Source organism: Bos javanicus, chromosome 7 (genome assembly GCF_032452875.1).
Source record: "Bos javanicus breed banteng chromosome 7, ARS-OSU_banteng_1.0, whole genome shotgun sequence".
NCBI classification, from domain to species: Eukaryota; Metazoa; Chordata; class Mammalia; order Artiodactyla; family Bovidae; genus Bos; species Bos javanicus.
The window spans coordinates 21227554-21255259 of NC_083874.1; the positions used below are offsets into that span (position 1 = coordinate 21227554).

At 53.3% G+C, this 27706-nt stretch overlaps 1 protein-coding gene and 1 long non-coding RNA gene across 10 annotated transcripts; one reads left to right on the plus strand and one right to left on the minus strand.

Annotated features, from left to right (window-relative positions):
* Window positions 1–27006, plus strand: SEPTIN8 (septin 8). Of its 9 annotated transcripts, none has more exons than XM_061422830.1 (10): window positions 1–803; window positions 11864–11984; window positions 12978–13173; window positions 13508–13694; window positions 14748–14909; window positions 15471–15567; window positions 15764–15932; window positions 16116–16248; window positions 16355–16545; window positions 25671–27006. In XM_061422830.1, exons 1-10 carry the CDS (start codon window positions 774–776, stop codon window positions 25834–25836), a joined length of 1452 nt encoding a protein of 483 aa, XP_061278814.1. In that variant the 5' UTR covers window positions 1–773; the 3' UTR covers window positions 25837–27006. The 9 variants fall into 9 exon arrangements, with proteins under 9 accessions (XP_061278814.1, XP_061278817.1, XP_061278815.1 ...); XM_061422833.1 differs by lacking the exon at window positions 25671–27006 and adding an exon at window positions 19273–19692 and having other exon boundaries at window positions 92–803; XM_061422831.1 differs by having other exon boundaries at window positions 125–146.
* Window positions 23814–25744, minus strand: LOC133250949 (uncharacterized). The gene is made up of 2 exons (XR_009737457.1): window positions 25656–25744; window positions 23814–25029 (listed from the first exon to the last, which is right to left on the minus strand). It is a non-coding gene; the product is annotated as an uncharacterized LOC133250949 (long non-coding RNA).
* Window positions 27007–27706: the final 700 nt, after the last annotated feature.

The window sequence follows — 27706 nt, forward strand, 5'->3', positions numbered from 1 at the left end:
ACTGTCGAGCTCGGCTTTTCTACTGCATGAATCCCGAGACTGAAGTGCGCATCCTGAGCATTCGTTGCGCAAGAAGCGGGAAGGCCGCCTGGCCGGACGCGCGGGTCCCGCCCTGTATGCCGCCCTGGCTCGGACCGGAGCATCAGGTGGGGCCCAGGGACCCGTCATTCGAGGCTGAGGCTCCTCTCCTGCACCCCACGGGCCACAGGCAGTCCGTCGACATTCTGGCCGGTGGTCCCAGTGCACTGCAGGCTCCGCTGACCGGTTGGAGGCGGCTTGGTGGGGGAGACCCTTAGGGCGCACGCGGCACCCCAATCTTCTCCGCACAGAACGGACTTCCCAGCGCGCGGAAGCCGGACACTCCCTCCGGGGCTCGGCCCCAGCCTCTCGGGGACACGCGGCAGGCCAGCAGACACCGGTCCCGGCCACCAGGCACTGCCCTCCCGGCCCCCCAACTTGGAGACTACAAGTCCCAGCAATCCCCGTAGCTGGCACCTCCCGCCTCGCAGCGGAGACCCCCGGCCATCCCAGCTGAGGGGCTTGGGCTGCGCTCGTGGCCGGACCGGGCCAAGCGGGGAGGCCGGTCCCGCGAGCGGGGGCGGGGGCGGCTCCGCGGCTTCTCCCGCCGCCGCCGCCAAGGGGAGTTTCCAGGAAGTGGCCATATTGGATCCATTCAGCCGCAGCCGTCCGGGCGGAGCGCGTCCCGCAACCGGCTTGTCCCCGTCGCGGCCCGGGTGCTCGCCCCGGCTCGCCCGCCCGGTGCGGAGCTCGCCATGGCGGCCACTGACCTGGAGCGCTTCTCGGTGAGGGCCCTGCTGGGCCGCGGCGCGCGCGGGAGGCGCGGGGCGCGGGGAGGGGGCCGCCCTGCTGCTGGCCGGGGGCGCGAGCCGGGCTGTCAGCGCCGCGCGGCCGGGCCTTGACGCCGGGCGGGCCGGGGGACCCTGGAGCGGGCTCTTCGCGGCGCTAGTCCCGGGTCCTGGGGCGTTGGGGGCGAGCGCCTTGCCGGAAGGCTGGCGGGGTCGCTCTCCGTGGGCGAAGAAAAGCAGACCCTTTTCGCGAAAAGGAGCAGATAAATACCCGCCTGGTTGTGGCCCGGTGTGACGATAGACTGGGGCCCCAGGGATCAGAGGGAAGATCTAGGATACTCCGGAGCCCCCTCTCCCTGAGTGTTCTTTGCACGGCTGGGGAGATTCCTGGCCGCGCAGGTGCTGCTGGATGGGCACAGTCGGTGACGATGAAGCCCTAGGGATCCTAGGAAGTCCCTCGGATGAGCTCAGGGCAGTTGCAGAGTTGGGTCCTGAAGACCTTGGCCTGCTGCTCCTTCCTGCTGCAACCCCTGCCCCCCACCCAAACGCCAGGATCCAGGGGCGATTCCAGTGGGTGCCTCAGTGGTCGGGTCTGAGGCAGCCGTTCCCCAGGAACTGGAGCGATTCCACATTCAACCCAGTGGATGTGTGTTTGGGCCCCAGTCCGGGTATGCCTTCTGCAGGGGTATCGTCTCTGGTGGTCCCTGCAGAGGTCTCTCTGGGCTTGAGCCAGCCAATAACCAACTTCCTAAAGGCTATTATAATCTGTCCCCCTACCCCACTCCCCCCGGGAAGAGAGGCCTTTTGGGGATTGTATCTGCGTGTCCCCCAATGTCTAAGGCTGGGTTTGGGTGTGTCTGGGAGGTTGAGCTGTGACAGTGAAGGAAACTGTGTCCTCTTGCCAGCATGTGAGGCCCTGGTCGGTGCTAAGGGGGAGGGAGGAGGGCCCAGGGATGTTGTGGGTAGGGGGTAAATGCTAAATATGTGACTGATAAGGTATTGGTTCTGGGGCTAAATAAGGGATTCAGGACTTATGTAATTAATGCTATAAATATTGTCATCTGAATTTGTATATGTAAATTTTCTCTTTAATCTGAAAATACATTTGTTGGTCTATTTTGGAAACATGCGTAACTAAAGCAGGAACTCTTGGTGTCATAATTTTAGACTTGAATGTTTTATGAGGGGGCTGCGAGTCAGTTCAGTAAGTTTAAATACAGGAGGAGCAGATTCAGAGGTTGGGCAAATCAGAGATTCACTCCAGCCCTGCACTCTAAACGAGAATTTATGTACCCCAGGAGGGCTGGGCCTGAATCCCAGCAGACCTGCTGGTTAGCTGGAGACCAGCATACCTGTGTGTTTGCACATCTCTGCCTGCATGCCTGTGTGCATTTTCTGTGCCCAGCTGACCAGAAAGTTATGTCTGGGTCTTGTCTTTCTGTGGCTAGAGGTTGTTCTAACAGTTGGTCTTGCAGGTGGGAGTGGTATGTAGAGTAACTGGAATCAGACTGCCTGACATGAATCCTAGATTACTACTTGTTGGCTGTGTGATTCTGGGCAAATTGTTTAACCCCTCAGTGTTCTCATCTGTATAATGGGATAAAAATACTACCTCCCTCATAAGATTATAGGAAGGATTTAATGAGAGGGTCCAGATGAGGTACTTAGAACAGTGTCTGGCACATGATGAAGACACAGTAAATGATACATGAGACTTAGTACCCATGTGGATGTGAAGACTAGCCCTCTGTGTAAGAAGGTAGCAGAGAATGAATTTGCTCTGTTCCAGGGCACCCTCCCTAGGGGCTCCCACCACTACCCACCCAGAGATTATCCTCAGAGGCTGAGCTGAGGGGTCTAGCTGCAGTGCCAGGCAATGGGCTGGAAAGGCTCTTTCCCTTAGATTCCTGTGTTTGTAAGGATTTCTGGTATTGTCACCTTGGTAATAATGACTGAGGCACAGAGAGGGAACCGACTCAAGTAAGGATGTGCAGCCTGAGTTCAGGATGGATACCTTCCACACCCTTCACACTCTGAGCCATCAGCCTCCTGGGAGGACTTGGACATGGTTGAATTTGGGTGGAGACCTTGGGTTGGGTTTGGCCTGAATCTCAGAGTCTGGACTCCATTCTCCTTTCCTATCTTGTCATCCTGGGAAAATGATTTCTTCCTTTCTCCAGCTGTAAAGTGGAACAACCCTACTGATACTCTTCAAAGCGTTTATGAAGATAATTGCAGTCTGTGACATGTTTGGAGATATGTTTAGCTGTCTTACCAGCTGCAGGGTTGAACTGGGTGTTAAGCAGTAGCCATGAAGTTATAATTTGATTGAGCTGTGGCAGGTTGACACTGTTCCTCAGGCTAGCTTGGTGGTCAGACCAGCTCAGGAGGGCATGGGAATTGACCCAACCTGGAGCTTAGATGAGCGTGTGGAATGATACTTTTTCTTGGGGGCGGGGGAGTCACATTGCATGAAATGTGTGATTTTAGCTCCCTGACCAGAGATCGAACCCACACCCTCTGCATTGGAAGCATAAAGTCCTAACCACTGGACTGCTAAGGAGGTCCCTGGAATGGTACTTTGCGATCAGTATGTGCTGGGTTCCTATTGTCCACAGGCTGAGCGACCTTTACATTTTGACTGGGCCTTGCTCAATCCTAGATCAGCCCTGTGGTTATGATCAAAATCTCCTAGGATGTGCATGTCTGGGACAGCCCTCTGGGGAGTCTGTTGCCTCTTGTCCTCCTTGGGCAGCCAGATTCCTATCCACTCTTCCTCTGCCTGTCCTCCTTACTGGATCCCAGACTCTCTGCCCCAGGGGCCATCTCCTGTGCCTCTCCTGTCAGAATCTCATGGGACAGGGTTCAAACTCCATGGTGGGGGTGGCCTGAGGAGGGGCTGGAGAAAATGAAGATCTGAGGGAGAGAGGGAAGAAACGTGTGGCATGGCAGCCTGGAGCCTGGCACTCCTCCCAGCCAGTTACTCCCCCTCACCCCCATCTCCACTTTATCCCCAGCACCATCTGTCACTTCCGTTGTCACCCCTGTAATCTTGACACTTTCCCAAGAAGCAGGCTATCCAGGGAATGCCTATTCTGTCCTCAAGGCAAGAGCTGGTGGGAAGGAATGTAGACAGCAACCCCTTACTCAAGTAGGGGTGTCACAGAGGGTGTCTCCCTGTCCTATAAAAATGGCCAGAGACCTCTTTGCTGAGCTGCTTGGAAGGAGAAGTGAGAACCGAGCAAGGGACATCGGTGCAGCTCTCAGTGCCTGGTGGCGGGGAGGGGCCATACACGAGCACCGCCTGCAGAGCTGAAGCTCCATGCCCTTCCCCGGGAGGCTGGTCCACCCAGCTCTGCCCCCCGCCCCACCATGGGCATTGTACCATGCTATGGGTGTTCACTTTAGGAAGGTCTGCCCAGGATCTGGATTGGCATGGACCAGAGCAGGGACACTGATGAGAAGGCACTGGTGATCCAAGGGGGCACCTGACAAGGGGTTGACCAGAGTAGGAGCAGAGAGTCTGGTAAGAGGGAGACTGGCCACAGTGCAGGAGAACAAATGGAGGCTGGGAACCCAGGGCCAGATATTTATCAAAAGCTTTGGATGGCACGGAGGGTGCTGGGTGCTTTGTGCCCATCATCTTGATGCCAGCAGCTCGCCTGAGACCTACCCTCAGCCCCCATGGACCCCTTGTGATGACAGAGAGGGTGGAGCCCTCTGAGTTTGGAGCCCAAAGAAGAGCTAGGTGGAGGTATGTATTTGGGGCAATAATCACCACAAAGGTTTCTGTGGCTCTGGTCCAGCTCCCAGAAGGAAGCTGCTGCAGGATGACGGAGCAAAGGGCCTGAGGACTGGCTGGCTTCTGTGTGTCCCCTGCAGCCTCTCCGGTCTTCCTGCCTCTCCGCTGCCAGGTTGATTCTCTCTCAGGATCCCAAGTCCTGGCCCAAGGCACAGGCTTTGCCAGACAACTAGGTATGGAGCTCTGCAGGCAGGAGGGAGACACGTGTGCCTGGGGAAAGGATGCCTCCCAAGGTCGACATGCCCTTATGACAGAGCTGGGGTGTTCTTTACTGGAGCTGTCGGCATCCTCAGGGCTCACGTGAGGAACTGTGGCTGGGAAGAGGTGGTGGACGACAAAGCACGGGGCGTGTGGGCTGTAACATCCATTGCCCCTGATGGCACTGGGGCAAATCAGACATTCTCCTCCTCAGAACACATGGCTTGCAGATGGTTCTTGGTCCTTCTCTTGGAAGCTGCATTAGAGGGACAGAACCAGGGGAGGAAGTAGTACGAGCCTATTTCAGATCACAGGTGCTGGCTTCTTTCTGAAGGCTCTCCTGGGCTTGGGCCACCTGAGGGCTGTGGTTCGAGAGGGGCTGTGGGCCATGGATCCAGGTCCACTCACCAGATCTGGCTGTGGGGCCTGGGTGCGAGTGTGACACTGCCTGGTGCTGGGGTGAGTGGTGCAAGCAACAGAGAAGTATTGCCGTGCTGCCCTGAGCCCCTGCTGGCTCACGTTGGTGCTCATGTAGCTCTCTGCTGCTTCCCAGCACCGGCATCCTGGGGTAGGAGGGGGGCATGGTCACCTTTGCCGCCCACATTCTTCTTTCCGAAGTTGGGTGGAACAAAGGCCACCTCCGTACCACGATGTCTAGACCCCTGTGGTCATCCCTGCTGCAGGGAAGTCCCCAAGTCCCAAGTGGGAAAGTACGAACACCTGGGCTTCCAGTACCTTCTGTGGCCCAGAGTGCCTTCCCCATCTGCTCTGTGGTAGGATGGACCATTCCCTCCCATGGGAATGTATCCCGCACAGCACCACAAAGCCTAGGAGCATTTTTGTGTCCTGGGTCTGGGGAGGGCTGGGTGGGCCCAGAGGCTGATAACTGGGCTCTTGGCTTCTGGAAATCTGATTTTGACATGGGAAGTGTGAAACAAACCATCCCAAATTCCTGAGTGGCAGTCCTGGCTGTCTTTGTGCAGCAAGAGGGAGGAAAGTGCCCTCAGTGAAACAGGGAGCAGGGAGACTGAAGTTTTGGGGTCAGGGCACTGCGTGGCTTTGGACTCCTAGGGATAGTTTTGTTTCCAAAGTCCCTTCACTTCTCAGGGTAGGGGAGAGGATGACTGGCCTTGAGAGAGTGACTGGCAGCCTTCTCCTGGGTCCCAGCTGCCACCTTGCCATTCTTACCTCTTCTGCTACTGTGCTGGCACCAAGAAGGCTGATCCTGGCTTGTGTCTTTTTCTCAGGTTTGTAGCCGCCATAGGAGAGAGACATTTTGGTTCTCTGGTGTCCTCTTGAGTGGGGACAGGTATATCCTGCCTTTGTTCTTCCCTCCTGGTCCAGGGTGGCAGCATTCCCCCCGCCCCGTTCCCACCACCCCTACCCCACGCACATCCCTGTGGTTATTTCCCGTAACCTTTGACCTGGGTTTAGAGGCTCGCTGTGGAATCCTGGGACTAGAGCCTAAGCCTTTCCTGGGAAAATTCTTAGGATTCCTCTCAGACTCAAGGACAGTTGCGCCGTGACCATGCGTTCTGGCCAGAGGCCTCTGCTCTGGCTATTTAAGGCCCAGGCTGCTGAGAGTGGTGAGATCCAAGGGGAGGGTGGTTTGTGCCAGGAACATGGGTGGAGGAGGTTCCCAATGGCACAGTGACTCCTGGGTCCACTGCATGAGGACTCTATAGGGCCTCCTAGAGCTGACTGGTGGCCTCCTGGGGCCCAAGTGCCCAAGCCTTCTCCGGAGAAGGCTTCCTGCCTGCCTGTGGGGTGCTCAGGGTGGCAGGAACCTGAGGGGAAAGAAGAGTCCGAAGTCTGATGCTCTTGGAGAGAACTCTGTGGAAGGCCTGAGGGGCTGCTCTTTGCCTAGGATTTAGGAGCCAAATGCTTGAACGGCGGAGTGTCACCTCTACTGCTACCCCAACAACTAACTTCACTTGGGAGGTTTGTTCTCAAGGGGCTCTTTTCACCCATAGATTCTCTGGCTATGTTGGTTCAGACATCCAGCAGATTTCCATTTCCTTCTGGATAAAAGCCTGTTTCTGTGTGGGCAAGTGCAAGACATGGTTTCCCCCCAAATCCCGCCTCTCTTCTTGGTAAAAGGGGCGGCTTCTTTCGGCTGGCGATTGGGGCTGCTCAGAAGGCTCAGACAGCATTTCCTGGTCAGGAAAAGGACGTCCTATTTATCCACTGGGCTGCATAACAAAATGCCATTCTCCACTTTGTTCTGGGTGACCGGGCATGGAGGAACGCAGTCAGCCTGAGCAGTTATTATTTTGGTTGTTGTCTTTGATGTGCCAAAGAAATGATGACATAGAAGCCCGGAGCCTGGCTCAGGAGCCAGAAGCTTGTTAGTGATTAGAAGGGGGATAAAGGCCCTGTGGAGTTTCCCATTGTGTGTGTAGGGCTCAGAGCTGCCAGCTCTCTATCCTGGAGCTTTGAGTACAGTTGGAGCCCCCTGAACTGGCCCCCTGGGAGCTGGGTGTGTGGAAAGAGTCAGGAGCAGCTAGGTCTGCCTCTCATCAGAGTCCAGGTTAAGTTGGCCAGCCCAAAGGCTCCTCCCACAGAGCAGCCTCCTGTAGGTGTCCTTGCCCCAAGGGTGCACCCTGGGGGTTTTGTCCTTCCAGGTCAGCATCTTGCCAGTCCTGGGGTTGCAGACTGTCAGGCCACGGATCAGGTTCAGCCCTCAGACATGTTGACCTGGGCCCTAATGGTTTTCTCCTTTGGCAGTTGTTGCCAACTTTTGAAAACTAGTGCGTTTCACATAAAAATCTGGATTTCTGGATTCTCTTTAAAAATTGGAAGATTTGGCAGCACTAGGTCTACATTCCCACCGTTGGCTGGAGTCGCGGGACCCTAGCCACCATGGACTGAGCCCAGCCTCTGCAGTTCCCCGCTGCTCCTGCCTTTCCCCGAGGGCCCCCGTGCTCCTCCAAGTCACCGGGTCTTTCATCCAGCAGAGAGCGGAGTTGTGGCTGGAAGTGTGGCTTGTGCCGTCACACCATCACCCAGAGATTCTGCCTTCGCCCTCCTGAGCAGTGTGATCTTGGGAAAATTACTTCATCTCTTGGTGCTTCAGTTGTCTCTTTCTATACAGTGGGCATAATATACAGCCTACCTCACAGGGCTGATGTGTGGACGAAGTGAGATTAGAGTCATAGCGGATCAGCAGTTGATAACTGTTCCGTGTGGTGGTTGCCATTTTTGTTACTATCCTTCACCCATTTACACCACCTGCCAGGCCGCCACAGCCATTTGAGTCTAGACTAAGGCTGGGCCCCTAAGGTCAAGGATCTGGTGTCTTCGTCTTTTCATTGGCTGCCATCCACTGACACCCAGTGGATGTGACCAGTGAGCCTGTGTTTTGTGGCTGAATGAATGAGTTGGGAGCATAGTAAGAGTAGGGGGCAGTATAGCTCAGTGTTCTGGAGCATGGGCTTGGCTGCTCTCAGATCCCTACTCTACCCTGATTAGTTCTTTAGCTTAGGTGCACCTCAGTGTCCTTACCTGTACAATGGGCATAATAATAGTGTCTGCCACACAGGGTGGTTAAGGGCTATATAGGAGACTGTAGGTCACTTGGCTTAGCCCACACAGGTGTCCTTGGTGGGGTGTTGGTGTCATCATTTGATGTTCATTCTTTCCTGTGGTTGTAACACCACTTTTCTTCCCTGTCTTTACTCTCCTTGCTTTCTCTCTGTTCCTCTGTGTTCAGAGTTTCACTTTGGGGACTGTAGCAGTCAGGATATTTTCAGTTGCATGTAATAGATAGCCGCATTCAGCTAGCTTAAGCAGTAGAGGGGAGATGTGGCTGGGGTAGAGGGAAAAACTAGGGTGGGGGATGCTGGCTGTCTCTCCTCTGTGATGTGCTTGGCTCTGTAGTCCTCGGTGAGTGGGCTTCAGTCTTAGGCTGACTCCCCTGATGGTTACAGGATGGTCACGAAGGTTCAGTCAGGGTCACTTGCCCCTGCCTGTACCCATCGTGGGATCATGCTGATTGGCTCAGGACTAGTAGGACCCAGCCCTGGAGCTGGAACTAGGGGCTTCCCTGACAAATTGCAGGTAACCAGTGGGAGATCTGATGTTCCTTCCTGAGCTGTGGTAGCTGTGTCAGAGGGGCTTTGTAGGCTCCTGGCTCCTCCTGGGCTGAGACCCCACGCAAGTCAGCAGACACACCTGGGCAGGCACCTTGGAGAGAGCGGTGCACCTTGGGTCACATGTTGTTGATGCCAAATGTAGGATCAGGGAAGCTGGCATTAGTGGGAGTCACGCCTCAGTAGAGCTGGGAGGTTACACCAGTCTCTCAAGACCAGAGAAAAACACTCTGTCCCCATGAGGCCATTCTCTGTGTGCGCATGTGCGTGAGCTCTGGAGATTGGTGCTCCAGGGGTCCCTGAGGCTCCTGAGCAGCATCAATTGCCCCAGGTCTGTGGCCCCTGGATTGACAGCACAGCTTCGGCTACAGCTTGGGGATGGAGACTGCCTTGTGCTCCACGCACTTCTCCGGAGAGCCCAGCTGCATGAGGAAGGCAGGCAGGGCTCACTGAACACGGGTAGGCAGGCTTGTGTGAGACCCCTGAGTGCTGCTGTTAGAGTCGGGGAGACTCAGGAGTAGGATAGCGTCTGAATCTTTGCAAGGACTCTAACTGGGGAAGTGCGCGTGCGTGTGGCTTCCAGACACAGCCGACTTGGTGGGTTTTGGCGGTAGACTACAGGATGTTGGATTGCATGCTGATTGTGTCACCTTTGGAAGAAGAGGATGAATAAACACATAGCCTTCTCTGCAAGCACAGCACGCCTTAAATTTTGGAGATTCTCAGTCTCGCCCAAAAAGAAAAAAGCTCTAGACTAACAGCTCTGTCCTCCATTTGATCCTCAAGCTGCCATGAGCAGGTGGGACAGAGACGGAATAATGAAGCTCTGTGTAAGGTGGGCAGATGTGCCCGATGCTGTGGCAGTGAAGCCGTGCCCAGCGATTTATAAATGGTAGTGTTGTCTAGCACGTCGGCCATGGTGGTGGGAGGGTGGGAAGAATGGGAACACTGACCTCCCCCAGCCTGCGGCCCACTTTGAGGAGCTCATGGAAGAGGTGAAAGTCACGATGCATATCAGGACAGCTAATAGTGTGAGGAAATGGGGTCACAGCCAAGTGAAGGGTCTGCAGTAGGAGTACTTAGGGGCTAGGGCAGGGCATGTGCCAGGGAAAAGGCAGTGAGCTCCAGAGCCCAGGGAGGGGGCCGAGTTTGAAAAGTATATCCAGAGATAACCAGCTGTGCAGGAACCGAGCCTGGGAAAAAGGCCTCAGATGATAAAGGGCCTGGAATGCCCTGCTAGGGAGTTTGGACCTGACCCAGCACATCCTATGCTCCATTTACTGGTTTTGCTGCGGCCTCCAGTGAGAGGAAGCTGCCTTTGGGGCCTCTTTGTTGTTATGTTTGCAGCCCTGGGGGGACCTGACTTGATTGGGAAGGTTGTGACTCAGTTCCCTGGGGATAGGGGACTCCAGCTTTGAGAGCAGAGACTCTGTGGAAAGAGGGTCATTGGAGAGAAGAGCTTAGGGGTAACTGACTTGTGGGCTTCCCCAAGGGGCCATGGAGGTCTAGGCTGCCCGTGTGCACACTTGGGAGTCTGTGATGCAGGGGTACTGTGACTTAGCTGGGGAAAGGGCTTGGGGAAGGGCCAGGGGGACTTAGTTAATGAAGAAGAGAGGGTTGGGTTTAAGTGTCGAGGGGCTCTGGTTGGGAGGAAAGAATGGTTGGAGGGTTCAGGCTGAGACAACAGGCTGTGGCTGCAGAGAGACTGAGGGGCCACAGATGCTCCGGAGACCCCTGCGCTGGAGGGCAGGCAGCCGGGTCCCTACTGGCTGGTCCTCAGCCTCCTCTGCCCCCTGGGCCTGCACCCACATAAGGGCTGCCACTGTCCTAATCTGTGCCCCTGGGACTGTCTTCAGCTGGGCCTGTTTCCTCCCCTCTGGAGCTGTGGGCTGGATGGCAGGATAAGACTCAGACCCATCGTCCTGTCCTTGCTCTGTGTGGCTGGCAATCAGGGCAGAAGGGCTAGGGGACAGAGGAGGTGTGTTTCTGCCCTATACAGAGCTGCCTGGGGTCTGCCCTCGACGGGGCCAGTCCCAGGAAGGCTGAGCCTGGGAACCTTCCCTCAGGACAACATTCCACCCTCATTCCCAGGGAAGCAGAGAATCCACACAACTTGGAGCCTGACCTTGACCCTCTGCTTAGGGTCCTGCTGGGTCTTTTTATAGTGCTGTGGGCCAGCTCAGTGACCCTTGCTTGCTCAGGACCTGCTGCCTGCCTCTCTGGGCAGGCCTCCACATTCTCACCCAGAATCCTCTGTCTAAGCAACCAGGACTGGGGCGGGGCTGGGAGGGGGACATGAGCCAGAGCCTGGGAGTCCCTAGAGAGTACCACTGAGGCCCCCAAGACCAGTCCTGAGACCCACTGGTGGGTCTGAGTGAGTACTGGCCCCTTTAGCAGGGCTCAGTGTGCATTCCCTGCTTGGGTGCATGAGGAGCAAGGGGTGCCCATGGAGGACTGTGAGCCCACCTGAGGGAGAGCCCTCCAGCAGTGTGAGTGTGAGGGGGTCAAGCCAGACCTGCCCTTGTCTGCATCCTACTTTAGCAGGAGAGGGCCACAGGAACGTGCACACCCTCAAATCTTGGCCTTTTGAAATCTTTAAGATCTAGGGAACATCTGGGGCATCCTCCCAAGCAGGCAGGCAGGTGAGCCCTTGGGGTAGCAGCCATGGATCTGGGGCCTTCTGCCAGGTGACACCTCGGGCTCAGGCATCCCTTGCCAGCTCAGCAGATGCAGAGCCCCAGGTGAAAGGGCCTTTCCCAGGCAGAGTCATGGGTCCTGAGGCCCATGGGACTCCCTGTGTGGAAACTTGGCCTGGAGTTGGAGTTCCAGTGCCCTCAACGATGTGTCTGGAGATTTGCTGAGAACTGAGACAAGTTTGAGGGGCGTATTGACTCAGGTTTAACCTCCCCTCTTCTCAACCCCTCTTCCCCAGTGGGCTCACTGCGTCTCTTCTTTTCTCTTTGCAGAATGCAGAGCCGGAGCCCAGGAGCCTCTCCCTGGGTGGTCATGTGGGTTTCGATAGCCTCCCCGACCAGTTGGTCAGCAAGTCGGTCACTCAGGGCTTCAGCTTCAACATCCTCTGTGTGGGTGAGTGTCATGCCTGGCCAGGGGACAGCCTCCACTGAGGATGGACGAAGCCCTCCTGGGAGATGAGATGCCGCTGTCCTGACTGCCTCATGAGCTGCAAGGGGACCTCCCAGGCAGAGTGACACTTTGAGGGGTCAGGATGAGGCTTTGGGGTGTGTCTCTGCCAGGGTCAAGGACAGAGTTGGAGCCAGGGCCTGACTCAGCTTCCATGAAGAATGGACAGGACTAGGTACCTGAGAGTGCTTTGTACACTGAGAGTATCTGTCACAGTGGTCGGGATCCATGTGTTTGCTTTAAGAACATGTATTGTTGTTCATACCATGTGTCAAGGACACTGTGGTAAACCAGACTGTCTCTCCATTACGTTGTCATGTAGTAAGAGCTCCAGTACTCATCTAAACAAATACACCCCCCAACAGGGAGGCGCTGGAAGGTTCTATGTGTCTCAGGCCACAAAAAGTTCTGCCAGACCCTCCACAGGTGCTCTGGGAACCCCTTGGAAAGCAGCCTCTCCTGAACCTCCCCGCCCCAGTTAAAGCTTCGTGGAGTCGAGGCCACCCATGACGTGGGCTGAGCCACTGGTTCTTGTAGACCTCGGCCCTGCTGGCCCCATGGCCTTCCTGGGCCCAGGAGGAACGGCATGCAGAGCAGGTGACCAGGTCCCATTGAGGCCAGAAGAGGCCAGGGTCCATTGGTGTCTCCCAGCTGCCTGGCTCTGCCTCTTCTCACTCCCAGCAGAAACACCTTACACAACCCACATAGCTACGTCTTATGTCCAGGACAGCCTTTTGGCTCTTCCTTCCACATGTTATTTCTGAGGCCACTAAGAAGGGATGGTTCTTGGGGTTACGGACAGTAAGGGATGGAGTGGGAGGCCTGCCCCTCTCTTGTATGGAGACCAAGGGTGCCTGAGCCCCTCCTGGCCCAGCTAGGAGCCAGGACAGCCCCAGTTCCAGTCTGTGACACCCCTCTGCCCACTCCCCGCTCCCCTAGGGGAGACTGGCATTGGCAAGTCCACACTGATGAACACGCTCTTCAACACGACCTTTGAGACCGAGGAAGCCAGTCACCATGAGGAGTGTGTGCGCCTGCGGCCCCAGACTTACGATCTCCAGGAGAGCAACGTGCAGCTCAAGCTGACCATCGTGGATGCCGTGGGCTTTGGAGATCAGATCAATAAGGATGAGAGGCAAGAGGCAGGACGGGCGGTGTCTTCCCCGTCCCTCCATGTTGGCCGTGGTTCTAACACTCTGCCCTAGCGCTCCGCACTCCTTGCTGCCCCCAGACAAGTGACCAAGCCCGCACTCCATGAGGTCCATGGGAGGGCTGCCTGGAGAATGTCTAAGGTCCTGAGGACCCCGTGGGGGACCAGGAGATGGGGTCAGCCACCTGTACCCAGGCAGGAATCCCCAGGCAGAAGCTGTTTGTTCTCACAGAGAGAAGGCTGGTGGGCCGCTTGGCTGGGCTCCGGGCCCGGGGCCGTGGCTCCGCTGTCTGCCTCCCTGTGACGGAGCTGTCTGTAGTTACAGGCCCATCGTCGACTATATCGACGCGCAGTTTGAAAACTATCTGCAGGAGGAGCTGAAGATCCGCCGTTCGCTCTTCGACTACCACGACACGAGGATCCATGTCTGCCTCTACTTCATCACGCCCACGGGGCACTCCCTCAAGTCCCTGGATCTGGTGACCATGAAGAAACTGGACAGCAAGGTGTGGCCCCCTTCCGGTGGATCCTGTGGGCGCCCTGTCCACGGAGGCGGGGTGTGGTCGCTGCCTGTGACTGTCCGCTGCATTCCCCGGGGACTGGGGCTGGGGGCTTGCAGAATTGGCTTGGTTCTCTTGCTGTATCTTCTCTTGTGTCTGTCCCTGTGCCTCCAGCCGGCCCCCGTTGATCTGACCTCTTCAGAGCTCTGTCCTTGCCTCTGGCCCTGGGCACCTTCCCTCCAGCTGAGATGATTCTTATTCTCAGCCTGGTGGCTCCTTGCATCCTCCCCGTCCCCCTAGAGTTACTTCCCCACCTCGCCCCTGCCCCTCTGCCCCTCTGACCTCTGCTCCCCAGAGCATGCTGATTCTTTGCTCTTTTTCTCTCTCTCAATTCCTAGTTCCTCTGCTCCCTTCACTTCCCTTGCTCTTCCTTCTGTGACTTTCCCTTGGGGTCCTCCTGAGGCCAGCAGAGAGAGGAGAGTTAAGCCCCAGAATTGGAGTAGGCATGAGGAGTGTGTATTTAAAAGGCAACTTCATGTGAATGACAGGAGCGATGAGGGGTTGTGGAGGGTGTGCAACCCCAGGGTCACCTGTCAGCTCTCATGTGACTCTGTTCCCCATCTCAGGAGTTAATTTTCACTGTGAACAATGAGATAACTTTGGCCTGGGAGATACTGAGGTCTTCCTGTGGCTACTGCTAATGGGTCATCTAACTTGTGTAGGGGCACAGCCCCCTGGCTGCCACCCCTGTCAGGCCCCACACTGGCTAAGACCTTCCGAGCACTCTGGGTCAAAGCTGGATATGCCCACAGGACAAATTTGGGGCTGGATGGAGGTTTAGCAGAGCAGGGAGGGGCTGTAAGAAGCACTGCAACCAATTGTCACAGCCTGTCAGAATGGTCCCACCTGTCTGGGTTCAGGCTGGGACTCCACTGGGGAGCTTTGGGAGCAGCTCCATCTCTTTGGCTTCCTGCCCCTCTGCCCAGGGGTGTGACCTGAGAAGAGCTATCCACAGTCAGGGAGCAACTCACCCCTGACCCCTCTCCACGGTCCTGGCAGGTGAACATTATTCCCATCATTGCCAAAGCTGACACCATCTCCAAGAGTGAGCTCCACAAGTTCAAGATCAAGATCATGGGTGAGCTGGTCAGCAATGGGGTCCAGATCTACCAGTTTCCCACGGATGATGAGGCTGTTGCCGAGATTAATGCAGTCATGAATGTGAGCACTGGGCAAGGGCCTGAGGGCTCTGGGGTTGGAGGGTTTGGAGCTAGCCCCTGGCCACTGTCTTTTCCCTGGGTTCTAGCCTTAGCTCTCCAGGGAAGATGGCTGGGAACCAGGAGCTGGCCAGTCCTGAATCCTCCAGACAGGGGATGGGAAGAATCGGGTATTGGGCTGGTCCTGGAACTTCCCCAGGTTTAAGTACCCCAAGGTATGAACTCAAGGCAGGGACCTGAAACCTGCAGGATTGAGCAGGCAGGATGCCCGGACTTGGGAACCTAGAAGAGAGGCCCAAAGGTCTTTTCAGGGAGCTTCTACCCCGGGGGAGCCCATGGACTGAAAGAATACCCTATAACAAGAGGAACAGGGTTGTGGGTTCAGCCCACTCCCTTGTTTGGAGGTCCCAGGATAATTCTCTAAAGGAGAGCCCCAAAGTGAGCATCTGGCCCCACCTTGTTCGGGTCTGGGCAACCCCTCCCTGGGGCCCAGGGGCAGCGAGGGTGGGTCTGTCCACTAGCCCGTGTCTGCACAGTGCTCACATACACCTGGGCCCCTTTCCAGGCTCACCTGCCCTTTGCCGTGGTGGGCAGCACCGAGGAGGTGAAGGTGGGGAACAAACTGGTGCGAGCGCGGCAGTACCCTTGGGGCGTGGTGCAGGGTGAGTGTGGCGGTGAGAGCACAGCCCTGGTTGGGAGCCTGGACTCAGTCCCCTGTCCTGTGTCCTCCCCATGACCATCTGCTGCCTGTCTTCCCTCTGGGGTCGGCCTCTCACACCCCACCGCTGTCCTGCACCCTGTCCCCTCCGTGCTGGTGGCCGGGTCCCTGTCTGATGCCCACGTGCTCTCCACTTCCAGTGGAGAACGAGAATCACTGCGACTTCGTGAAGCTCCGGGAGATGTTGATCCGGGTGAACATGGAGGACCTCCGCGAGCAGACACACAGTCGGCACTATGAGCTCTACCGGCGCTGCAAACTGGAGGAGATGGGCTTCCAGGACAGTGATGGTGACAGCCAGCCTTTCAGGTGACAGCCTGTCTCCCCAGCCACAACCAGACTTGACTTGTGAGCCAGGTGGGGAGAGAGGCTGCTGGGACAGTAGCATCCTCCCCTGACCCCATGTGTCCACGTGATTCCAGCCCTCTGACTCTGGCCAGCCCCATCCCACCGTGATCCCCTCTTTGGCCTCTTCTCTCTGGGTCTCCACAGCCTCCAGGAAACATACGAGGCCAAGAGGAAGGAGTTCCTGAGTGAGCTCCAGAGGAAGGAGGAAGAGATGAGGCAGATGTTTGTCAACAAAGTGAAGGAGACAGAGCTGGAGTTGAAGGAGAAGGAGAGAGAGGTGTGTGCTGGGCTCGGGGGGTGTGTGTGTGGCAAGGCCAGGCCAGAGAGGGCCCAGGCTCCTCCGGGCCCCACACAGAGCCGGCCTCCCCACCTTCTGCTCCCAGCTCCACGAGAAGTTCGAGCACCTCAAGCGGCTGCACCAGGAGGAGAAGCGCAAGGTGGAGGAGAAGCGCCGGGAACTGGAGGAGGAGACCAACGCCTTCAATCGCAGGAAGGCAGCAGTGGAGGCCCTGCAGTCTCAGGCCCTGCATGCCACCTCGCAGCAGCCTCTGAGGAAGGACAAGGACAAGAAGAAGTAGGTGGTGGGCTCCCTGCCCCGCGCTGGCTGGCTCGCTCTCGCTCTTACTCATTCTCGCTGGCTCGCCATTTTGCTGTCTCCTTTCACTCGCTCTCCACCTCATTCTTGCTCACCTTTCTTCTTTCAGTGGTGATCTTCACATCCTCAGGCATCAAGCGTTCATGCCCACTCTTGTGTTTGTGCACAAGTGGCTCCTCTCCCCACTCTTCTACCCCACACCCTGTTTTTTTCTCTATCTCTTTTTCTCTTTCTCCTGCAGACCCCTCAAGAGCTGGGTGGAGAAGGCTGGGCCACACAGGCAGGGAGTGGCCCCTGAGAGGGTCCTAGGGTCTCAGGGAAGGTCCTTCAGGCCAGGAGATGGTCAGGGCTTGGGAATGTCAGCCTTTTCAGACAGATTCCAAATGCTCCTGTGGTTTCTGCTTGGACAGCTGTGGTGCCTCCCCCTCAGTCCTGAGACTGTGGACGTGGGGCCCGTTTTGGCAGGTGGGTGGTAACTGAGGGCAGTGGAGACCTCAGCCCAGCCAGCACTGATCCCCGGACACCGTGGTTACGACCTGCTGAAGGAAGGACAGCAGCTCCCTGGAGGGGCTGTGTGAGTCCTACTGAAGAGAGGAGCTGCTCCTTAAGCAGAGGCTGGAGCTGTCCTCCGAGCGTAGCTTTAGAGGAGAGAGAGTGATGGGAGAGGGGAGGAGATGGAGTGATGGGGGAGAGCAGGAGGCTTTTCCCAGCCTCCAGGAGTGCAGTCAACTTTGGCAAGGTGGGGGCTGCTCTAAGCCTCTTCTCCTTGGCATAGCCTGATTCCATGCGCACAGCTGGATCCCAGATGCTCTGGGTAGGGGTGGGGAGTGCCTCCCTTCCCTGCCCCACTTCATTCAGTGTCCCCCAGAGCATCTCTCCATGGGGATCCTGTCTGCCCCGGCTTCTCCCTGCCCCTGGTCTGTGTCTGGTACCTTCTTTCTCTTGCCAGCCTGGAAACTACGCAGGTATACTCACCTTGGCCCTCATTCTTATTCTCTTGGAATTCCAGTTCCTTCTTGAATGTTTGGGAACGTGTGTGTTCAGGCTGTTCCTTCCTTGGTGGCAGTGGAGCCTTGTGGTTAGGGCCATGCAGTGCATAGCTGTGGCCCTGGGGTGCTGCCTGTGGCACTGGCCCTCCCCCTGCCCCCAGGATTGCGTTCCCTAATGCTGCACACATGCATGACACATGTACACTGTCTCACTCTTGCCCCATCACATACACAGATCCAGACACATCTCCACTAACACACACAGTCTCCGAGACACACAGGCACAGAGGCACAGACACATCAAAGTTTAAAAAGCTTCTCCCTGGGGAAGACCAGGGGACAGAACCAGGCATTTAGGAACTGGATGCCAGTTCTCATTCCTGAGGCCTGTCTCCTGCTTTGGGACAGACCCTGCAGTCTCTCCCACCCTGCTGACTGGCCCGCCTTCCCTCACCCCCACCCACACCAGCCGTTGGTCCTGCTGCAGCAGATAAGCCCCTGCTGGTCCCCAGCCCCACACTCCTCTCAACTGTGCACATTTCCCTTCTGCTTTGCATTTACTTCCGGCCCTGTCTAGATGTTGGTGAGCTTGGTGAGCACGCAGGCTCTGTGAATTGCAACCCATGTGGATTTTGAGCTGGTAGCTCAGAAATCTGGTTTCTCCTGGGAAGCGGTATGCTATCCATGACCCAGTGCTGGCTCCCAAAGAGACTTTGCCTTGCTCCCTGCCAGCTTAGCCCAGGCCATCTTGTTTTCTTATTATTTTTTTTCTTTTTCTTAAAAAAAAAATAAAGGCAGGCAGAGTCCCCTAGGAAGTAAGGTATGAAGAAGCCACTCAAAAGCAGCTCAAGGACCTGTGGCCAGGTCAAGGTGTTGAGGGCCAGTGGGGGTGGGGTGCAGGCTGGCTGCAGGGGCACCAGGCCAACTCAGGGTGGGGCTCATCACTGATGTCAGATCTCCCTGCTTTTTTTCGTGTGATGTGGGCCTGGAGAACAGGTCTTTTCTGTTTGCTGGACATTCCAGAAAGCTTCAGTCAGTTTGGCCTCTGGGAGAGAGCCCTCTCCTCCCATGCTGGCCTTGCAGAGGCCAGGAGTGGGGTGGGTGGGCTGGCTGGGAGCACCCCTTCCCTCTGCCCTGGTTGGGACGGGTCAGGAGTACATTTGGAGGGGGGATGTTGTTTTGCGATCATTTAGTTGAATGGCTTTGATTGATTGTACTTATTCTTCAAATTTTAATTCATTTTTACAAAATTATTTCCCAATCAGATCTTGACCCCTCAGCCTGGGATGCCATAAGCTGAAGTGAATTCTCTGCTTTGCTCGTCACAAGTGCCAAACTGACTGTCCTTTCCCAGTGTTCATCTTGCTGTCTTTTGCTTCTGTTTGATTTGGTCGTCTGTGTATCTTTTAATGTGTCTGTTTTTGTTCTGTTTGTTTTATTTTTATTTTTCAGTTAACGCACGCACAGACTTACATGTCAAGAGCGGACTTTAGACTTTCATGTGTTAAGTTGCTTGAGTTACACCTTGTGACCCTTCTCCCATATCATGGTGTGAGGACGGACTGGGAGCCGGTACAGACTCCAGTGTTTACAGCCCTGCTTTGTCCCCTACCCCTGTGCCCCAGGCTGCCCAGGCCTGGCGGGCCACCCTCTCTATGCAAACTTGTTAAAGCCATGAATGCTGGAATCCAAAACTGATGAGGTTTATTTTTTTCAGAGCCAGTGGCTGGTCTTCCATTTACAGTGTCACTATTCCTTGACGGAGCAGTTTTGTGCCGCTCTAGCAGAGGCCCCAGCCGGCGATGCTCGGCCTAATTGTTCAGCGTCAAGATGGCAACTCATGCAGCGCCCTAGGTGTGGCCACGTGGTGTGGTATACGTGCTGCAGAACTCCGCCCACTCCCCTTCATTTTAATTTTTCTAACCTAGAGCTTAATTTCAATAATAACTTTTAAAGCACTTCTAAATTTTTATTTTGGCACGAGCGTAAAGACAAATAATACCCCCTCCCGTTATTTTCGTAAGTAACACAGATGCCCTGGTTTTTAAAGACTAAAAATATCTCTAAACCTTTCTTCTGTATAAAGTCTCCCCATAAAGTATAGGGAGAGGCGGGTAATAAACGTCCTGTAATGACAGTGTTTGGGATTTCTTTACGAATGAAAGTGGATCATGAAAAAGGCCACGTTCAGCGTTGTTACTGTGAATGTAAATGGAACAGCAGCCCGAAGCCGTTATCTCTGTGCTCCACACCCCAGGTGCTACCTGTGAACAGGGACCAGCCCCATGAGTGCGTGTTAAGTGTTTGACTCTTAACTAAGACCGCCAGCACCCCACCCCATGCCCACCCCCGCATATTCCAAATGCAAAAAGTGCTCAGCGGGAACAGGTTTCTCTCTGGGTCGTCCTTTCCTTTTTCCTGGCTGAGTTGTAGGGAAAGGGATGAAGGTGCCTGTTGTATGTGAACAACTAAGAAAAAAACTACCAGCAGAGGAGCTTTTTCCCCTTCAGCTGCATTCTTAAAGAGAACCTTCTAAGAAAGTACAGCATTCTTCTGTGTTCCTGTTGGTTGGCAAGCCACTGAGACCATCAGGGTCGAAAGCATGGCCTGATAACATGGGACATAAAAAATAAATAGATGAAGGATTCCACTTAATGTTGATGAAGCACTGTGCTGGGCACAGGCTACCCAGAGTCCTGCACAGCTCTGCCCTCAAGGAGCTCACAGTCTAGTGCACTCCCTAGTTGGAAGCCTTAGGAAGCTGTGCTAATACATTGTTGGACTGGCGGTTTGTGTTTTTATGTCCTTCATTTTCTTTCCCATCATCGTTTCCCTCTTCCTGCCTTGGCTTGCTTTACTGATTTCCAAGGCTAGGTTCTGGTTCCCTCTTGACCTTCTCAGATCATGTTCCATTCAGAGAGGGGTGGAGGGTGAGCTGTATGTATCCACTGAGGTATGACCAGGAAAAGGTGGTCTTTTTCGCTTCACCTGGAGCAGAGCAGGTTTTGTTGAGACTCAAAGTGAAAATTCTCCAAAGTTATGCCATGACCACGGGTGAATACAGATTTTTGAAGGGCTCAAACTACTTGAGAAGCCTTCTTAAGAGAACATGAGTATAAAATCAGGTACAGGGCCTTGGAAGAGGCCCTGAGAATTAAGTTTCATTAGCTTTAGAGTAAACCCACTTGTGGTTGAAACTGGTAACTGATGCTTCACTGTGGGTATCTAAAAAGGTAAATCAGCATATCTAAGGCAGATGTGGACTGCAAGTGGCTTAACTCTAGGGTCATTATATGTCTGAAAGTGTATTCAGTTGGATGGAAGTAAGACCTTTACGCTAGCCTGGGTCAGCTAGTGTATTTCTGAAGATGAGGCTCAATGACCCAGCAGGCTCAGTTATGTAAGAAATGAGGACTCCTGGCCAATCGGGACTCTTACAGCGGGCAGATCCTGCTGCCCATCCACCCCCGTCTGAGTGTGGGCTGCACCCAGGGCATACTTGGGTGGCCAGAATTGTGGCTGGCTACCTGCCTGCAGGCCCCAGGCTTCCAAGAATCTCGGGGGAGACCTGTCCTTGTTACATTTTCTGGGGTCTGGGCTGCCTCGGCAGCACCCTTTGACTTTAGTGAGCCTCACTGCACTTTTCTCTCATGCTGTTTGTGTTTAGAATTTTGTCATTTTTAGCTGAGACCAAATTAATCTTTGGTGCACAAGGTGAGCTTAAAAGCTTACCATTCACTGTTTAACAAGCTACCCGCCTCATGGAATGTGACCCCTGTCTGCAGGATCTGACTTCCCCCTCATTTTCTGTCTCCGTATCATCTGTTGGCATTGTTAGGGCTGTCAGTGGGATCGCTGGCATTTACTATCATGTCTTTCATGAACCAAGTTGATTTTGGGGTAGAATCACCATATAATTTATTGCCCAAGCTGAGACTTTTGAGAGTGAAAGGAGATTTTGTTAATAATGACGCCAAGTCGACAAGCATAAGCCATGATTGTCTCAGGCAAACTGGGAGGTATGGTCACCCCAATTATGGGGAACCTGAGTCTAGGTGGTCTTTGCTTGTGCAGACCAACTCCATATATGTTGTGTATGTCTTTGTGTGGGTTCCCTGTTAAGTGGGGCTCCTGTTACTGGATAAGAGGCCCGAGGGAAGTGTGGCTTGCTAGTCTGTTACGTTAACATGCTTCTCTAAAACTGCTTCACTTGTTAATTCATTTATTCCTTCATTCATTGACTGTTTTTGTTCCTTTCCATTCACTTTGTACTCATTTTTTTCATTAAATTTTGCATTTATTTTGAGTTTTTGTGGTGTCTTTTTTGGGCAGTGGCTTTTCTGATTTAATGTTTCCTCTATTAATCTGCTACAGCTGTGGTAAAATACAGCTTGTTTTTTCCATGAACTTTGTGGGGTTGATCAGCTTCTATAGGAGTTACGTTTTAATAGTGAATCCTGCCACGGGCATCTGTGAACGGCTCTTGAATGAGTGTGGGGTGGAGGCAAGATAGGAAAGAGAAGTTGCAGCCTGTGGTCAAAGGATCTTTATCAGGCAAGACAGGAGAGAAGGCAGACCCTGCCCTTGAAAAGTTTACATCCTTGTGGAGGAGGCTTGACATAGGACAACTAACATTTGAGTTCTTACTGTGTGCTAGTCATTGTTCTAAAGTGCATTACATGTATTAATTCCGCTAATCTTCACAATAATCCTATGATTAGGTACCATTCTCTCCTTTTTATAGGCAAGGCACGAGAGGTACCCAAGGTCACACAGCTCGTAACTGGAGGAATTGAGGTTTAAATATTGCTATCCTGTACCCTTATTCCTGTTCAGTTTGACAGTGTAGGTTGGTGGACCTAAGAAGGTTTTGCTGAGGTGGGATGTTGTAGGAAGTAGGCAAATATTTGTTGAGGAAGGGATGGCAATCTCCAGGGCCCATTTGTGGAGGAGCTTTCTCTGTTGGACACTAGGCTAATCTCTGGGGAGACCAAAATGAGGAGATGGAGGACTAGGCCCAGCAGGGAGACTGGCATGCTGGCCTCCCCAGGGAAGGTAGAGCACAACTCTGCCCCTGGGCAGGCAGGTGCAGGGAGGCAGTCTTCACCAAGCTCTGAAGGACCAAGACTTTCCAGGAGGCCAGGGGAAATAGGGCCACCTTGGTGGAAGGAACTTGGCTCACCCAAATGAGGTAATATTTGGACAAGTTTAAGATGTGTCTGTGCTACTCATCTACTGTGTTCTTCTCTTAGCCCATCTGCCTCTGAGCCCTGTCCCATCTCTGTTTTCAGCAGTCACAGCCCAATCTCTGCCCTATGTAAATGGTGACAAATGGAAGGTGGATCACATCCTTATTTCTCCCACCACACTGAACCCCAGTCTCTAATCTGAAGTGGGAGAGAAATTCCTAACTGCAGGGAAAAAATGTTAGAGGAGAGTAAGATAGAACTTAGGGCTCCAAGGCAAGCTTGAACAACATAAAAACTTAAAAACCGCTCACAAGTGGTACTTTGGCAATATGAAAGTTTGCTTCCCCAGAAAAGGGAATACTATTTACAGAAAGATGAAGCAACAAGGCTGTCCCTTACCCCCATATTGTGGCTCACAGGTCTACCTTCTTCTTTTCCCAAGAGATGGAGAGTTGGTTTAGCTCTGGGGAATGAAACTTACATCTAGAGCTAGGTTCGGGGGGTGGGGTCCAGGTAATTCCTACCTGTTTTCTGAAGTCAAAAATAGCCTGAGTTGGCGTGGGCCCTCAGGCTTAGCCTCTGTTCCACCAATGACAGTGCTGCTCACAGTGGAAGGAAGGAGGCAGAGGAAGCTGAGGCCACGAGCAGCAGGCTGCCCCCCAGCACGTTCATTTGTGCTGGGCTGCTGCTGCTACTGCTAAGTCACTTCAGTCGTGTCCCACTCTGTGCAACCCCATCGACGGCAGCCCATGAGGCTGCCCCATCCCTGGGATTCTCCAGGCAAGAACTCTGGAGTGGGTTGCCATTTCTTTCTCCAATGCATGAAAGTGAAAGTGAAGTCGCTCAGTCGTGTCTGACTCTTAACGACCCCATGGACTGCGGCCCACCAGGCTCCTCCATCCATGGGATTTTCCAGGCAAGAGTGCTGGAGTAGGGTGCCATTGCCTTCTCCATGTGCTGGGCTAGGGGACAGTTACTGATAGGGTTTGAGAGACTGCATTTCACGTGTGTTTGACTCTATCAAATCTCAATGCACGGTATCTAATACATGTAAAATAAGACACAGAAAGGATTGAAAGGAAGTGTATTTCAACAAAAGCTCCAACAAGCAAATTTGTCTTAACAAAAGGCAGAGATTTGTGCTGACTACAGGACAGACACTAATACGGTATAGCTAGTATTGCACCTAGCAGCAGATCACCTTCCCCTCGGCTTCGCACATTTACAGAAAACTGTTCACTGTGGAAGGACTTCACAGATGACCTCTAAATGTGCATCCCCAGCACTACCTCCACAGTCCCAGCTGGCATCACTGTCAGCTGGACTCCACTGCCTAGAGAATGGCTCCATAGTGTCACTGCTTCCCAGGGGCAGCTGGCTTCTCCCTCATGGCCATGCTAGTGGTCCCTCCCTCCTCCCTGCAGTAGTGGGAGCTCAGCCTCAGGACCCGCTCATCTCAACCAAAACTTGGGGAGTGCGGCTTCCCAACACAAGGATCACCTCGAAGTGTCATTTTCTAAACACAAAAATTCCTCTAGTTAAGCCTGTAAACTAAGAGTAACCAAGCAGAAATATGCCTAAAGCTTGATTTGGTTACTGTATATGAAATAAAGCACTTTATGAATCGAGTTCTTACAAAGAAAAGACTTAGATGCTGGGCGAGTCAGGGTAAATCCCGTTTGTGCAAAGGCGGGCAGAGTACTTGGGACTTGAAGCCTGCACATGCTCTTGGTACAGGCCTGGGAAGCTGGAAAGACGCGGCCAGTTCTGGCAGGTGGAGCAGCAGAAACTTGTCTGTCAGCACCAGCCTGGCCCTTCTGCCCTGAGCAAGGCCTGCCTCTGACCTCATCGTCCAGCTGTCTTATAGGCTGCTACAGCCCTTGATGAGGAAGAAAAAGCAAGCTGCACTATGAGCATTTATTCCCTCCCCCTGGTTTCGGGCCCAGGGTTGTGAGAGAGGCAGGAGTCTGAGTTTGATTTATCAGACTACCTTTCCCTTTAGGGACCCTGACCTGTCTTTTTGCCCCCTTGTTTTTTCCTGAAGAATCAGGAGTGTTTTCTCAGTTGCTGTTTCAAGGCCTTCTTGCTTTCTTGTTACAGGACCCATAAAGCCTAGAATATAGAGGAGTCCAAGTCCAGATTTGGCATTATGCTGTAAAGGGTTCTGGGGTAGGGCACAGACGCTGGCAGGTGAGCCAGAAAGTGGCTGTTCAGGAGGATGACTAAAGGCTTGCCAGTTGCTCCTTTACAAGTTCTTTGCAGCGGTTCCACTGCCTAATACCAACCTGTAATTAAAACGGAGCGGTCATCCTTGAGGCAGAACCATTTTACATTCTAAACAATGAGTAACTGAGTGCCAGAATGTCAGCATGGAGCAATTCCAGGAAGTTCCAATCACCCAACTTGAGAACATTAACCCCACCGTCTCAGGGAAACCCATCTTCAACCTCAGTAAAAACTGTCATTTTTCTAACTGCATTCCATCTTATGCTGTCCATCCTGAGTGATTCTGACCTCCCCATACCTACCTCATAGTACCCTGGTGCCTGGTGCCATATAAAGGGTAAAGGGTCTGAAATTTACACTCCCCAGTGTTAAGCTCAGTGTTGTTTTCTCCTGAGCTCAACATGTCCCCACATCCTCTTGACTACCAGGGCTGCCACTGAGATACAGCTTCACTCAGTGTCAGAGAAGCCCATTGTGGTGAAGGGAACCTAATACTCAAGTCCAGAGGATTTGCCATGTGTGGAAAGCCTAGCCCTTAGGAAGACTCTTCAGAGTCATCACAGCCAGAGTATCTCCTGGAGCCCACAAGGGCCGAGAAGGGGCCACAGGTACTCTTTTGGGGGCAGAGTGCATCAGCTGAAGGGGCAAAACTGAGAGCCTGGTGTGGGGCAAAGTTGATGTCTACCTGTGCTTTCTTTAGCAGATCAGATATAGGAGTACAGCAGTCGGGCATGAGCCTCTCCAGCTCTAAGGTGATGATGACCAAGGCCAGTGTGGAGCCCTTGAACTGCAGCAGCTGGTGGCCCGCCATACAGTGCTGCAGCTGCCTGGTCAGGGACGCGACGTGGAGGGAAGGATTCCTCTGAGGCATCAGCTCCTTCACGTGGGGCCAGCCCAGGACCACCAGGGCGTGGAACTGGAGACCGTGGTTTTTATGTTAGAACAGAAAACCCCATACTTTTCATAGATCAAAGACCAAAAGTGCAAAAAACAATTTAAATTTTCATCAGGGAACATTAAATATTGCCCAACCCTTTTCGTTCCCATCCATGGCCCCAGAAGGGGATTGAGGCTTAATACCCACTGTGCGGCCAAGCTAAGCTTCAACCCTGGTGAGAAAAAGACAGTCTGCTTTGTGACATGGTCATTAAGAGCCTAAAGTACCCACTTGACAGTGTTTCAGTTCTGAAAAACAGAAGCATACAGTTCAAGATTAAGGTAGCAGAGAAGTTACTTGTACGTGCTCGACATGAGAAGAAATGCTGCCGCTTGGCCACAGTGGTCAGTTTTTATAATGGTACAGCCCTTCGTGATTTAATCGTCACACTTCATAACAGACCAAAACCCCATGACATTTCCATATTACATAATTTTGCCTTACTAACAGAATCCTATCTTTAAGGATGACCATCATTCTCTAACTAAAACAAATACAAACTAACATGACATTTTTAAGTGCCAGATCAATATGGTCTAAAGCCTCAGTAAGGACTGTGTGTAGGTGAATAAAAGACAGCTAAGTGAATGTGTGTAAAGTGCAGCAAAAGCAGACAGATTTTTATGTACAGTATTCATAGAATGGAAAGTTAAATATTTTTGCAGTGTGTATTTAAAAGAGAAGCTCACCATAATAGTGCCGTCTAAATATCTTTGTAAAGTTAATGTCCTTTAGAAGCGGGAGTCTGGCGGAACCGTGTTGGATGTAAGATAATATTTCACTTTGCCGTTATGTCGTGAGCCTTGTGGGTCACGTCACTGTGCTGCATGTGTAAGGACGTGTGCTTTGCCGTCCTATATTGTGAACAGCTGTTCCAAAGGCACAATGAGTCCAGGGTAGGCTCTGGAAGTTCCTCGTACTTACTATGGACAGAAAGTCCAGCGGTGTCCCGATGTAGAGGTCCCAGTGCAGTTTGTCCAAAATAGCCAGCTCCATCCTGAGGAGCTCATTCGGGGAATAGCCAGAGCCATAATGCTTTATGAAGTCTTTTATGCGTGGAATTAACTGTAAAAAGAAAATAAAAGAGGCCAAAGCCCTACACTCTGTCACAGTAGCTTTTGTTTTCTTATCGCTGGGGACTGGGCATCCGTGACCCTAGTAGAACTGTCTTCCAGTGACCCACCACAGAAAACGCTTCTGAAAGAAAAACCAAACCAGATCTTGGCTATCTGTCAAGTCCCCAGGTAGTCGTGACAGTGCGTAGTAAATGTCACATGGTCATCTGCTGCCAGCAAGTCTTGATCCCCAACTGCACTGCAACGCCTACCCAAAGGTGCTTTGGAGGCTGGGACTGTGCCGTCTCCTACATTCACCTGTAGGAACTCACTCAAAGCTTTCCAGCTGTGGACTCTACCCATTCCTGGTCCTGATCACTACCATGATTGTTAGTCATAGAGAGAAGTAGGCCTTTGAGCTTCCTGGTCTGCGTCAGACAGACTCACTGATAAAACCTCCCAGAACCAGGTAACACCATAGCTGCAAACACATTCCTTTCAGCCTCTATTGAAGGCTATGACTTTTCCCCAGAGAAATTATAAGGCTTGTCTATGAGTAAACATTCAAGTACCAAGTGCATTGAAGACTTGGTCCTACTCTTTTAGATAAACAAAGTATTATATAACCTCTAGAAATTGTTCTTTTAAGGGTTATTTACTTGGTTCTTAGTTGGACAAAAGCATCTTTGCGGGGCACACATTACATTCTAACAAACAGGGTTAAAATAGTTTTTATTGCAAGCT

Excerpts from the sequence above, each read along its gene's own strand:
- SEPTIN8 (XM_061422830.1), top strand. The coding sequence starts at position 774 with ATGGCGGCCACTGACCTGGAGCGCTTCTCG. Across the intron at positions 13,174-13,507 it reads CAGATCAATAAGGATGAGAG|TTACAGGCCCATCGTCGACT; the intron begins GCAAGAGGCAGG and ends AGCTGTCTGTAG. Across the intron at positions 16,249-16,354 it reads TGAAGGAGAAGGAGAGAGAG|CTCCACGAGAAGTTCGAGCA; the intron begins GTGTGTGCTGGG and ends TTCTGCTCCCAG.